Raw genomic sequence first — 13,603 nt, 5'->3', positions numbered from 1 at the left:
CTGCCTGCATGTTGTGTTCACTTGTGTTATCTTTTACTAATATTTAAATTTGTTTGATGATCTGAAACATTAAAGTGTGACAAGCATGCAAAAAAATAAGAAATCAGGAAGGGGGCCAACACTTTTTCACACCACTGTATATATATGTATATATATATATATACATTTTATGTTTTTTTTTTTGTTTTTTTCAAAATCAGCATATACAACAGTCAGTGCAGCAAGTACTATGATGTATACTTTACATAATGTACATGTATTGCATATTTTACTATAATGATAACAGAGGAAAAATATCACTTTCAGAACGATTTTTTTCCAACTGATGGACAATAAAAACATTGACAGCCAATCAGAATCCACCTGACTTGAAAGAGCTTGAGCATTTAAAGCGGCAGACGACAAAACTGCACGCTTATAATAAACAGAATGTTATCATGTGATATAGATATAGTTCTTGATGTGAACGCACCTTAACTTATTATTGAAGTTAATGACGTGTTTTTATCTTTCATACAGGAGGCCATATTAATCAGTTTATCAGGACTCAGGCAGAAAATCTCAGCTGTATTTCCTGACCAATCCAAAGGATGACCCCAGGAAGTAGAGCTGTCAAGACCTTATCAATGTACAGTTTTGTGAATCATTTTGTATTGAAATATTAATTTGTATCTGTGAACTGTCATGAATAGTGTTTATAACCATAAAACAAATCATGAAACAAGTCTGTTTTCAAATGTATATGTTTATTTTTTTAAGACAGGCATGTAAAGAACATTCATAATGAGAAGTGAGCAAAACAATCAGCTCATACAGTCAAGCAATAATCATCATTATCATAATAATACATACTGATTTCGGTCTGCAATCCTTCCAGAATGAAAGCATCTTAATACAAATGCCCCAGATGGTTATTACCCACAATCCCTCTGCTCTTGTGCTCGGGCGGATGGTCGATTTTAAATAACGAAATGAATGAAGAAAAACACATTCTCTGAAGGTTTTAACATTATGGGGGATAAATGAGCAGGACTTTAAAATGTAATATTTGGGATGTTTACAATGACATATGTCATTCAGTATGTTCTTCTCATGCTTGTTGATTTTTGACACTTGATGATTAGAGGCAACATAAGCATCTTTTGGCGATGCACGTTCAATTTAGAGGAATAGTTCACCCAGAAATGAAAATTTGCTGATAATGTGCTCACCCTCAGGTCATCAAAGATTAGGATGAGTTTGTTTCTTCATCAGGTTTGGAGAAATGTAGCATTACATCACTTGCTCAGCAATGGATGCTCTGCAGTGAATGGGTGCCGTCAGAATGAGAGTCCAAACAGCTGATAAAAACATCACAATAATCCACAAGTAATCCACACCACTCCAGTCCATCAGTTAACATCTTGTGAAGCCAAAAGCTGCGTGTTTATAAGAAACAAATCCATCATTAAGATGTTTTAAACTTGAAACCATCACCTCTGGCCAAAATACGAGTTCATAATTCATAATATTTCTTTTTTCAGTGAAAAGTCTGATCTGAATCAGGAGAGAAATCTGCACAGATCAAGCACCGTTTACAAGTGAAAACAGTCCAAAACAGCTCTAAACAAATATGCTGGTGTATTTTGATGTGAGAGACAACAGGAGATGGACTTTTTTCACTGGAGGAAGAGTTATTATGGATTTTGAACTTGTTTTTTGGCCAGAAGTGATGGTTTCAAGTTTAAAATGTCTTGATGGATTTGTTTCTTACAAACACGCAGCTTTTGGCTTCTCAAGACATTAACTGATGGACTGGAGTGCTGTGGATTATTGTGATGTTTTTATCAGCTGTTTGGACTCTCATTCTGACGGCACCCATTCACTGCAGAGGATCCATTGCTGAGCAACTGATGCAATGCTACATTTCTCCAAATCTGATGAAGAAACAAACTCATCATTATCTTGGATGGCTTGAGGGTGAGCACATCATCAGCAAATTTTCATTTCTGGGTGAACTATTCCTTTAATGCAAATCATTCCGAGCAGTTCTGTTATTTAGCAGCTGTTATTTATGGGTTTTGACTGAAGGCAAGATATTCAAAGCAGCACATAAGTTACCCAGACTAGCACTACCTGTTACCAACGACAGCTTGAGTTCTCCAATGAAAGCACAACATCCTCCAATGAGTGCAGAGCATTTACAACAGTCATATGAAATACTCATTTGGAAACAGAAGCGAGTCATACTGTGATAATTAAATGTGTGTTTATACACTAACAGCTGTAGCCAGAGAAATTCAAGTTGTACAACCGATTACAAACATTACAACTACTTGGTAAAAAGGTCATGATAAATTGAAAGGCCTCGACACACCGCTGACACACTTTAAACGGCGACACAGTATGTTTGTGATTGTTGGTGTTGATTATGAATATACTACATTTTGTTTACTTCTTGGGTTATATGATATGTCCGGGTCATATTTCACCCCACAATCAAATGAAGAGAAAGAACTTATATTTTAAATGAAGCCTGCTTTAGGTCTAGTAAGATGTTTTGCATTGTGACACATTTACTCTTCAAATTCTGATTGCATGATTACATTTTAACACCATTACGGTGTTATTTTAGTATTATTTATGTACTGTTACAGTATATTAATATTTTAATTAACTTTTTTTTATATATATTTTCTGTTTTCATCTGAATTTTTTGTAATTTTTTTATCTGCGTTTGTCAATTTTTATATATATATTTTAAAATTCTGTTTGGCTTTATTATTTTTTTTTTCCCAGTTTTACTCATTTTAGTACTTAAACTTATTTTAGTTCGTTAAGGCATCATTTCTATCTTTAAGTTTTTATTCTAATATTTTATTAGTTAATATTTTAATTTGCTTTTTATTTTTAAATGTTCCCTTTTCATTCTAATTTTATTTTAAGTTTTTTGTCAGTTTTATTTTTATTTTTATTTCAGTTTTAGTCATTTTTAAAAAGTTTAGCATTAAAAATTAAAAAGTTTAGAGCGGAATCCAACTTAAAACTTTTTATTTCAGTTAGTTGCCAAAGCAACATTACAAAATTTCATTTAGTTTTTTTTTTATGTAAGTTTTTCATCTGATATTTATATTTTATTTTATTTTAGCTTCATTTCAAATAATGAAAATTATTTATAATAGTTTTAGTCAACAATAACATGATAATACAGTAATAATAATCACATTTTTTTTAAAATAAGCATATATTGCATTCAATGCAACAAATATTACTATGATGTATACTTTACATAATGTACATGTACTGTACAATTGAAATTAATTTCCATTTCAGTAATGAAAATTGGCAGTGAAATGTGTTTAAATCTCATGGAAAGACTGTCATAATACAAAACATATTAATAGTCCTATATAGGCCTGGTTTTCTTTATTTTTCTTCTAAAAATGGCCCGGACATGTTCTTGTAGTGGATGTTCCAGTGAAGCTCCAGAACCAATTATATGGAGTTCTGGAACGTTCTAGAACTGACTGACATTTGGTCAGGTTTCATATGACTTACTGATTATGGTATAAAGGCATAAATAGCTCTACATTCCAACAGCTTCCCAAAAAGTACACAAAATGTGCAGATTATCTGAAAATGATGTGATGTAAAATGACCATTTACCTGGCCATTAAAAAAAGGTGTGTTTTTTAAATAGTTTATTGTAAAGCTGTCTTTTTAGGGCGTTTTAAAACCATATAAACTTGTAAAAATATTTTTTTAGGAATTACAATTGACATAGTTCTTATTTACACAATAAAATCTTGTAAAGTAGTTAAATCCTCATTGCTATTCTCTGGTAGTTTCACATGACGAACATTCAAATGTGTTGATTGTACCACAAGACGTAAATGAATCTTCCATTTGGCAACTGACAGAGGATTTCTCTTTCATTCTCCGTTCTCTGAGAAACGACCGATTATGGGTGAGAAACACTGTAAGAGAAGGCTTAGGAAAACTTCACGGCAGTAATATGGAGATGTTTTTGAAACTGTCATGCTTCAGACAATAAGCGTTCCATCATCTGTTCATTTTCCTAAGGAAAACTAAGATTGGCTTGGTCCTGGATCCCTGCATGGCCTCTGTTTCGGCTCAGTCACTAATCCAGATCAAAGAGAAACCAGCAGCCATTCCGGATCGGTTTCAGAGCAGGCAATGCATTTGAAAATTCAAACATCACAGAGTTACAGAAAGCCGCCATGTTGGCTCCAGCTCACCAGGCAGATGGACGGTCTTCTCACCAGGTCGGGTGGCTGCAGCTGATGTTGTACTGCTTGGCCCAGCGTGCAAACACCTGTTTCTCAGTGATGAAGCGGTGGTGTGATCCGCGGCGCCCCCTCTCGTTCTGGAGGTACGTCACACACTCGTCTGGACCTCTGGGTTTGTAATAGTGATAGGGCAACCGTTTGGGCTGAGGACGCTTCCTACAGGAAACACAATTCAGGGACTATATTGATTCATCCTTAGGTATGATGAAATTGACTGTTGCCCAATCAACATTAGAGTGAAGCTACACTTTTTCAGGTAATATTATTTCATCTTACCCACAATGGTTTGGCGGCACCATCCCATAAACCTTTATGTTGTCACACATCTCTATGGCGATGACCATGGTAAACCAGCCGGTGCTTAACCAGGACTGAGACTTTTTTCTGTGAAACAATAACAAACACTGAAAAATATAGCAATTTTAACCATGTTCAAACAATACAATAAAGAAACTAATTTCAACATCTAATTGTAAATAGATGTTGAAATGTATTTATTTATTAAATTTAATATAATTATTTTAAATATTGTAATTATTTGATTATTATGAATAAATATATTCAATTATATATTTAAGTTTACTTCATTTCTTGATATATTTTTTATATATATATTACAATACAAAAAAGAACAAATTAGGGCTGAGTGATAAATCAATATTGAGCAAAAAAAAAATCCACAATATTGAAAATATATTATTGTTGTTGTTTTAATAAATGTTGTAGCAGGTTTTATTATCAATAAAACTAACTAACTAAATACAATACATTAACTGAATGAATATATATACAGTGGGTACGGAAAGTATTCAGACCCCCTTAAATTTTTCACTCTTTGTTATATTGCAGCCATTTCCGTACCCACTGTATATATATATATATATATATATGCAGTATACACAATATATATATATATGCATATATATATATATAATTTAATATATAATTATATTACTTAAAGGCAGCATTTATTATTGTCATTTAGTTTAAGTTAAACAATAAAACAATAAAAATTATATAGCCATTTAAAAATAAGACAATAAGACAGAAAATTACTAAAACTTTAAAGATAAAATAAAAACAGAAAATGTAAAAATAAAATCTAATTTCAATATAAACAAAACTTATAATAGTATAAGTTCTGTTTTTGACAAATATAATAAAAATAAATAAAAATGCAGTGTTTTGTCAAATTAATTTTTATATTATCATTTGATTACATTTAAAAAAATCAATTAAATTGTTTAAGTTTTATAAATTCATTTCATTAGACTATTGTTGATGATAACTTTATGTATTAAATTTAATTATTATGTATTAAACCATAAAACACATAATCCAAAAAAGAATTTGGAAAAAATAAAAGCAATTTCATGGGACCCTAAATTAAAAGGTAGCTTACCTGTAAACAAACAAGTTACATGTACATTCATCTTTGAGGTCTAACAATGTGGAATGCATCTGAATATTAAAATTAATATTATGATATTGAATGATATGGAAAAATATTCTGCTGATACTTTTGGCCATATCGTCTGGCTCCAGGACAAATGTGTAACACTCTCTAACAGTTTTTGCTACATTAAAACAATAAAATAACATTTAAGTGTCTGCTAAATGACTGCATGTAAATGTAAAATATTCAGTAAATGAATAAATAAACATGTTAAACTGAAGTAGCCAACAGGAAGTGACGTGTTCACCTGTCTCGGCCGGTCTCTTTCTGAAAGAGCGTGTCGAACCTCTGCATTTTGCCGGGTGAGATGAAGAAGAAGGACAGGTTACTGTAGGTCATACTGACTCTCTGGATCAGCCGGTACAGCGTTCCCTTCGCGTCGCGGCCGATCTTCGTCGACGGGCCCCAGAATATGATGGCAGGGCTCTCTGAGCGATTGAGGAACTCGGCGGGTTTGCGAACCACCCGGAATACGCTGGAATGAGCCACGACGCGCACGCTGGTCCGGTTCCCCACGTTATTTAAATAATAATATTTTGTTTTTTAAATATTAAAAATATTTTATGATAATAGTATTAAAATATTAATTATTATAATTAATTAATTAATACTTTAATTATATTTTTAAGTTTACTTAATTTCTTCACTTTTTTTGGACTTTTTAAAAAATATGTTCAAGTAAATGTATATTATCCATCTCGTCTCCGGCGTGAGTCCCCAACACGTGACTAGAGCTGGTGACTAACGCACACTGACGGCAGTGCAGGCTCAGGCTCTGAAACAACAGTTCAGCTACTTATATGAGCCATGCATTTATTTAATTAAGAATTCTAGTGCATTTTTCCATACAGCAAGTAATATATGTTTTCATATATATGTTTAAATATAGCAAAATATAAAAAAAATGGTTAAAATATATTTATGTAGTTAATTAACTATTTAAATTATTTGTAAAACTTTATATGAGCTATCATTTATTTTAAGAATTCTAGGGCTATTCTATAATATTCTATATAATATATATTTGCAAATATATATTTTATATATTTTTTCAAAATATACAAAAAATGGCCAAAACAATGTATTGTTAATATAGATTTATTATTTTATAGATTGGCTGTAAAGATCAGCTGAGCTGTTGGAGCTGTAGAGGATGAGGAGGGTCATGATGAGGAAGACCGTCCCATAAATCACCATCCGCTGCCCCTGCTGCCATTGCTGAGGGAACACAGATGAGAAGAGAAGAGCCATTTCATACATAAATCACTGGGAATCAGATTAGCATCGATCACATACAAAAGACACTTTTAAGCTCCACGTTATCAGAGAAATATCGGTATGTTCTGCTATATGTTTTATCAGAGTATTTAAATAATGTAATTCAAATACGTAGATTTAAATAATACACTAATTTAATGTTCTTTCAACTGCATAAATAGCAGCGGGTATTTAATATTGATTATTGATTGCTGAGAGCCACACACAATTATCAACATGCCCTTCCATCACTACATCAACAGATCTCTGAAATACAAACTCAAAAACTGAAAACGGCTAACATGAAATACTTCATTTTCTCTAAAGATTTATGGCATAATAAATGCATCTTGTGTTGATTATAAAAAAATGTACATTTTAAGGTAAATGCAAATTTTAAATGTATTTTAAATCTGTGAATGGTGAACAAACAATACATATAAAAACAGTGGAAGATCAATCTAATATACAAGTTTGGAAAGGTTTGGAATAATTAAACAATTTAAAAAAATGTATTGATTAAAAAAAATCATATTTTCCAAAGAAGTCTCTTATGCTCACCAAGGCTGCATTTATTTGATTAAAATTCAGTAAAATCTGTGATCTTTTGAAATATTATTATTAATTTAAAATAACTGTTTTCTATTTTAAAATATTTTAAAGTATAATTTATTCCTGTGATGAAGTTTTTTTAAGAGACTTCTTTGAAATGCATTAAAAAGCCTAATTAATCCAAACTTTTGACCAGTAGTGTATATCATTTAAACATAATTTTAAATCTATTTTTAAGGGTTTTTCTACTCACTTTATCTACAAACCGCAGTCTCATTCTCCTGCTGCCCTTCTGTCAGGTTTCAATGCTCATGCCTAGAGAGAGACAGAGAAACTGTGCCAAAACACCACTGACACCTGTAAGACCGAGCCTGTGTGTAAATTATATATCAGTTCATTTCAAACTCATATTCAGAAATAACATGCAGAGGTATTGTCAGAACCCATTTCCCATGGCGTGACATTTACACAAGCCATGATTTATGAAATATGAACCAAATGCGAATAATAAACAGCTTGTCCATTCAAACGGCAGACAATCACACACGAAAATAACAATTTAATATTTAATCTGACAGGAGACATTCTTTAAAACTTTAAATCCTTTAAACCTGACACCTGTTAGTTTAAATATGAATAAGGTTATAAAGTTAAGATATGAGCAGAGACTTAATTTTTTTTTAATCAAATGTGTTAAATATATTTAAATCTGTCATAAATCATACCTCCAGGGCCTCTTTAAACCTATCAAGGCCATAGATAGCACCAGAAATAAACACATCTATGTACATAATGACGCTATTAGTAATCAAAATGCATTTAGCACACACACACACATTATGGACCTGCGTTGATGAAAACACACATCATAAAGCATCAGTGTGTGCTGCTGCTGCGATCATCAGGATAAGCGTCTGATCTGCGGAATAAGCGATTGACGGCGCGTCACACAAACACTCACGCGACGATTCTTACCGACGCGTCAGGGCTTTATTCTGGATGTTGCTGAATCCGCGCAGCATTATCACCATCATCATCATCATCATCATCAATCCTTCCGCCGGAGGAGCGTGTGCGTTTGACGCGCGGTTGAGGCTAGAAGGGATACAGCAAAAACCGGAAGCTAACAATAAATTTAATTTTCGACCTATTAGATTGTGTTTTATTAACGTCTACACCTACCCCAACCCTAAACCTACCCCTTAAAATAATGCAAAAATAGTCATTATTGTTGTACAGTGTGAAAAAAAATTACGCTTTATTGATGTACGCATGTCCAGTAGTTTAGACCGCGACGCGCCCACGCCAGAGCGCTAATGACGCCAGCACCGAATCATCCAATCAAAACGCTCCCACACGCGGTGGACGCGATGAATGATTTCTGAAGGATCATATGACACCGAACACTTAAGTAATGATGCTGATGATCACGCGAATAAATTACATTTGACTATATATTCAAATAGAAAATAGTCATTTTAAATTGTAAAAATATTTCACAATATTAAAGTTGTTTTGATGTATTTTGGGTCAAAATAAATGCGCCTTGATGAGCAGAAGACACTTCTTTTAAAAACACAAAATTCTTACCGATCTAAAACTTCTGAATACATATTATTTCCATATTAATTATATATTACTATTAATATGTATATCATATATATATATATATATATATATATGCATTAACAAAAAAGGCCTAAATAAATAAGGCAATACAAACCACATACACAATAAATTACATTAATGCTTAGTTTATTAACTGCCAATGTAAATTTCAAATATAGAGCAAGACAGGCGTAAACTTGAGCTCAAGTCATCACAGGTCAAACCATCACCCCAGAAATACACAGTCATCTTCACCAAATTATGTGTGTAAGAATCTCTTACATTTGAATTTAAAGTAAAAAGAAAAAAGAAAAAAAATAATTTAGTAATTTTCACTGGAAACACATAACTCATATTAGGCTATGCATCAAATACAGAGTGGTTGACAATAAGACACAATGTAATGTCAAACAAAATACACATTAAATTGAATATCATCTTATTATATTAATTCATAATGTGACCTCATTATACTGTATATTAATTTACAAATACAGTTAGTTTCTCTCGGGTTAATATATGAAATAAACATCTTAAGCGAACACGTACATGCAATATTGAAATATAGAAAATAATAGAGTTTGGTTCCGCAGTAACATTTTGCACCTTGGAATAAATACAAAAATAAACATATATAATCATAAAAGCACAGTACCTTTTCAGTCACGTAAAAATCGAAATGAACCCTCTTGGGTTAGGTGTCGAATCATCAAATTCTCTATAAACACACACATAAAATAATAAAATAAAAAGTGCAATCAAGTTAAAAAGAAAGCGGAGTTTTCTTGGAAAAATGTGGACATAATTTTGTTGATGAGAATGTTAAATGCTTAAAAACATCATTTTGCTAAGAAATATTAGGAAATCACAGTGTTACTAATAAAAACATCAGTGTCAGAAAACATTCAAAATAATAGTTATTTTAATATTACTTATTAATAATAATATAGATAATACTAATAAATGTATAATGAAAATAAAATATTACCACATCTAACACTGCATAAAGGATTGCAGTGATCACATGTAGTATTATAAGTTTTTAGCATTTATATCATAGATTATGCAATATCATATTTACACAGCTAAGATGACATTGACATACATTATACGTCAAGTGATTTTGTACGATTTTAATAATTTAAGAGGAGGGATAGAAACTCGCTCAACTCTGTAGAAATATTTTAATGTAACATCTGCAAGTAAACTGCAACATCTGAGCAAGTTCAGTCTGTGACGGGAAGTTAGTTAGTTACCTCTGATTACCGCTAACTAGGCTTGAGTTACAGAAGCAGTGGTCTATAGTGGTTAAAGCAGATCAGTGAGAAGGAAATGCATGGCTTCAGATATGATACTGCATCTGATCATCGCTATGAATACACAGTGAAACGCTCTTGTTTCACTTGAGAGATTATTTATGTTTGATATAAGAGGTATTGTGTGACGTAAATACACTGTAATGTCATTTGAGCTCTGAATTCAGATCCTCTCACACAGTCGGGTTTAGTTATTTCAGTAGTTGATCATGGAAAGTGCTAGTAAACCAGAGATCAGACTAACAAACAACAGACAAACAAACTGACAGACACATTTTTGTCAATGATACAATAATGCAAAAGGCTCGTTATTATGAAGAATACTATGCAGAATTATGTTTAAGACTGAAGGAATAAAACCGTACCGAATAAACAATGGCAAAGCAGCATGATTCAACCGGTGCTTTTTGATATGAGCATAAACTGACATTGCGAGGAAAAATGTTTCCTGAAGCCTAACCTGCAACTTCACACAAAGTCAAACCTGGTTGAACCTAGTCTTGCTGATGTTCCTGCGGTGGCCAGGGCGGGTAAACGAACTGCAGTTTCCCCTGAGACGCCCAGCGGCTGTAGATGAGCTTCTCTGTGATGAAGCGATGGCCGCCCCTCTTGGCGTGTTCGTGAGCGCGGTACATGCGGCACTCATCCAGACGCGACGGCTCGTAGTAGTGATACGGCACAAACGAGTGGTTGGCGTTACTAGAATCAAGCCAAAACACAGAAGTCAGTGGACTGCATTAGGAGAAATATCATTTTCTAAAAGAAACCTGCAAAAATGCATGAACACTTAGATATTCTGTTTTGTCCAGGATGTAAAAATTCATTATATTAATGAATTATTTCTCAATAATTGTGCCTATTTTTGTACTGTTTCTCTCTCTCTATGTATAAATGTTACATATTACGTAACATATTAATATTGTTATATTAATAAATACATTAATATTCACTTTAAAATATGAATCTGTCGATTACATAATATATTGAGCTATAAATAAGTGTAAACATAAACGGGTATGAAAAATCCAACAGTCCATTAATTCTGTAAATTATTTTCTGTACATGTAAGGAAGTTTGTGAAAGAGTATACAGTATCAATTATATTAATTAATTATTATTAATTATAAACTTAAACATGTGTCTAAATATATTCTGCAGTCTAATTCTGTAAATTCTTTCCTATAAATGTGACAAATTATACATAATTAATTATATTAATTTAATTATTTTAATTTCAAATAATTGTCTATTTACACATACACACACATATATAAACTTAATAAAATTAATATTCACTTTGACATATGAATATATGAATATGAATGACATATTTTGACACACTCATATGAATGACATATTTTGACACACTTATATGAATATGTCATAAATAAACATATATATATATATATACAGTGGGTACGGAAAGTATTCAGACCCCCTTAAATTTTTCACTCTTTGTTATATTGCAGCCATTTGCTAAAATCATTTAAGTGGCTGCAATATAACAAAGAGTGAAAAATTTAAGGGGGTCTGAATACTTTCCGTACCCACTGTATATATATGAAGAGTTCATTTGCAAAAACAGATAACTTAGTTTTTAACCATTTTCAAAAATCATGTTTTTTCATTGTGCATTCCAATTAATCTCAATCAAACTGCAGTTGGGTTATTTTGATTAGGTTAAAAAATAACAAAAAAATACAGCTAACTAACACAATAAAACACAATAAAAACATGATAACATCATAAAAAACATGATTTTTGAAAATTTGAAAAAAACGGAGTTATCTGTTTTTGCAAATAAACTTCATATATAAACACAATAAAAGTAATATTTGCTTCAAAATATGAATCCACTGATTATATAATATACTGAGCTATAAATACAAGTGTAAAATTCTACAGACCATTAATTCTATAAATTGTTTTCTGTACAGATGAGATGCAATTCTATATACATAATGTCAGATCCAAAATTAATGGCAACTAAACTCAAACAACTGAACTCACCTGCAGTAAGAGCCGTCAATCATTCCATAAACCAGAATACTGTCACACACCTCCAGAGCCAAAATCATGGTAAAAAACCCTGTACTGAGAAATGCCCCCGATTTCATCCTGACAGAGATAAAGCGATCCATTTACTACATTTACAATTGCTTTTCTACATAATAATGATGATAGAAGAGAGGACGACTAACCTGTTTTTGCCCGTCTCGTTTTGAAAGATGCTGTCACAGTACTGAACCTTTTCTCTGGTGACGGTGTAGATATTTGTATGTGGATACTTCTTGGCCAGCATCACTAGTGCATTGAAGATTTTCCCCTTTCCATCCTGCCTCATGTTTTTCTCAGGGCCCCAAATGACGTACCTAGTTCCCGCCTCTCGCCCGAAGAAATAGCCCTGCTGCCGTAGCAGGTGTGGCACGCTGGTGTGAGAGACCACACGCAGACTGGTCCTGTTCCCCACATCATCCTCGTACCCGACGCTGGGCGCTGCGTTCATCCGGATCACACAGTCCTGTCGGTCGATCTCCTGACCCCGTGCACCGCCCAGCATCTGCCCCGAACTGGACACCACGGCACAGCGGCCACAGCGGAAGTCCAGGAACTGAAAACACATTATATACACTACCGGTCAAAAGTTTGGGATCAGAACGATTTTTTATGTTTTTGTTTACAGGAGTTTCTTATGCTCATCAAGACTGCATTTATAAAATTTAATTTTGTGAAATATTATTTCACAATGATATTAATATACATTAAAATCTAATTAATATACATTAATTAGATACATATACAAGAAGTGATAGCAAAGATTTATATTGTTAGAAAAGATTTATATTTTGAATAAATGCTGTTCTTTTTAACTTTTAACTCCTGAAAAAAGTATCGCAGTTTCCAAAAAATAAAAAAATAAAAATTGGCAGCACAACTGTTGATAATTCTAATAATAAATCAGCATATTAGAATGATTTCTGAAGGATCACGTGACACTGAAGACTGGAGTAATGGCTGATGGAAATTCAGCTTTGCATCACAGAAATAAATTATATTTTAAAGGATATTAAAATAGAAACTATTATTTTATATTGTAATAACATTTTGCAAGATTACTGTTTTTT

General features: G+C 32.4%; 2 protein-coding genes and 1 pseudogene across 2 annotated transcripts in view; 1 reads left to right on the top strand and 2 right to left on the bottom strand.

Moving 5' to 3' along the window:
- LOC107705992 (putative methyltransferase C9orf114) overlaps nucleotides 1–724 on the top strand; it is a 10,140-nt gene extending 9,416 nt beyond the window's left edge. The window contains exon 12 of the mRNA XM_016509549.1: nucleotides 520–724. Within this exon, the coding sequence (XP_016365035.1) occupies nucleotides 520–594 (75 nt within the window). The 3' untranslated portion in view covers nucleotides 595–724. The remainder of the gene's footprint in view (nucleotides 1–519) is intronic.
- A 2,514-nt stretch (nucleotides 725–3,238) lies between these two features.
- Nucleotides 3,239–7,996, bottom strand: LOC107705961 (alpha-N-acetylgalactosaminide alpha-2,6-sialyltransferase 6-like; annotated as a pseudogene).
- A 2,160-nt stretch (nucleotides 7,997–10,156) lies between these two features.
- LOC107705960 (alpha-N-acetyl-neuraminyl-2,3-beta-galactosyl-1,3-N-acetyl-galactosaminide alpha-2,6-sialyltransferase-like) overlaps nucleotides 10,157–13,603 on the bottom strand; it is a 5,413-nt gene continuing 1,966 nt past the window's right edge. The window contains exons 4-6 of the mRNA XM_016509493.1: nucleotides 12,680–13,089; nucleotides 12,489–12,596; nucleotides 10,157–11,177 (exon numbers count right to left, since the gene is read on the bottom strand). Coding sequence (XP_016364979.1) covers nucleotides 10,973–11,177; nucleotides 12,489–12,596; nucleotides 12,680–13,089 — 723 coding nt within the window. The 3' untranslated portion in view covers nucleotides 10,157–10,972. The remainder of the gene's footprint in view (nucleotides 11,178–12,488; nucleotides 12,597–12,679; nucleotides 13,090–13,603) is intronic.

The sequence above is a fragment of the Sinocyclocheilus rhinocerous genome, unplaced genomic scaffold (genome assembly GCF_001515625.1).
Source record: "Sinocyclocheilus rhinocerous isolate Xijiao unplaced genomic scaffold, SAMN03320098_v1.1 scaffold1045, whole genome shotgun sequence".
NCBI lineage: Eukaryota > Metazoa > Chordata > Actinopteri > Cypriniformes > Cyprinidae > Sinocyclocheilus > Sinocyclocheilus rhinocerous.
This window is presented reverse-complemented; position numbering and strand designations above follow the sequence as displayed.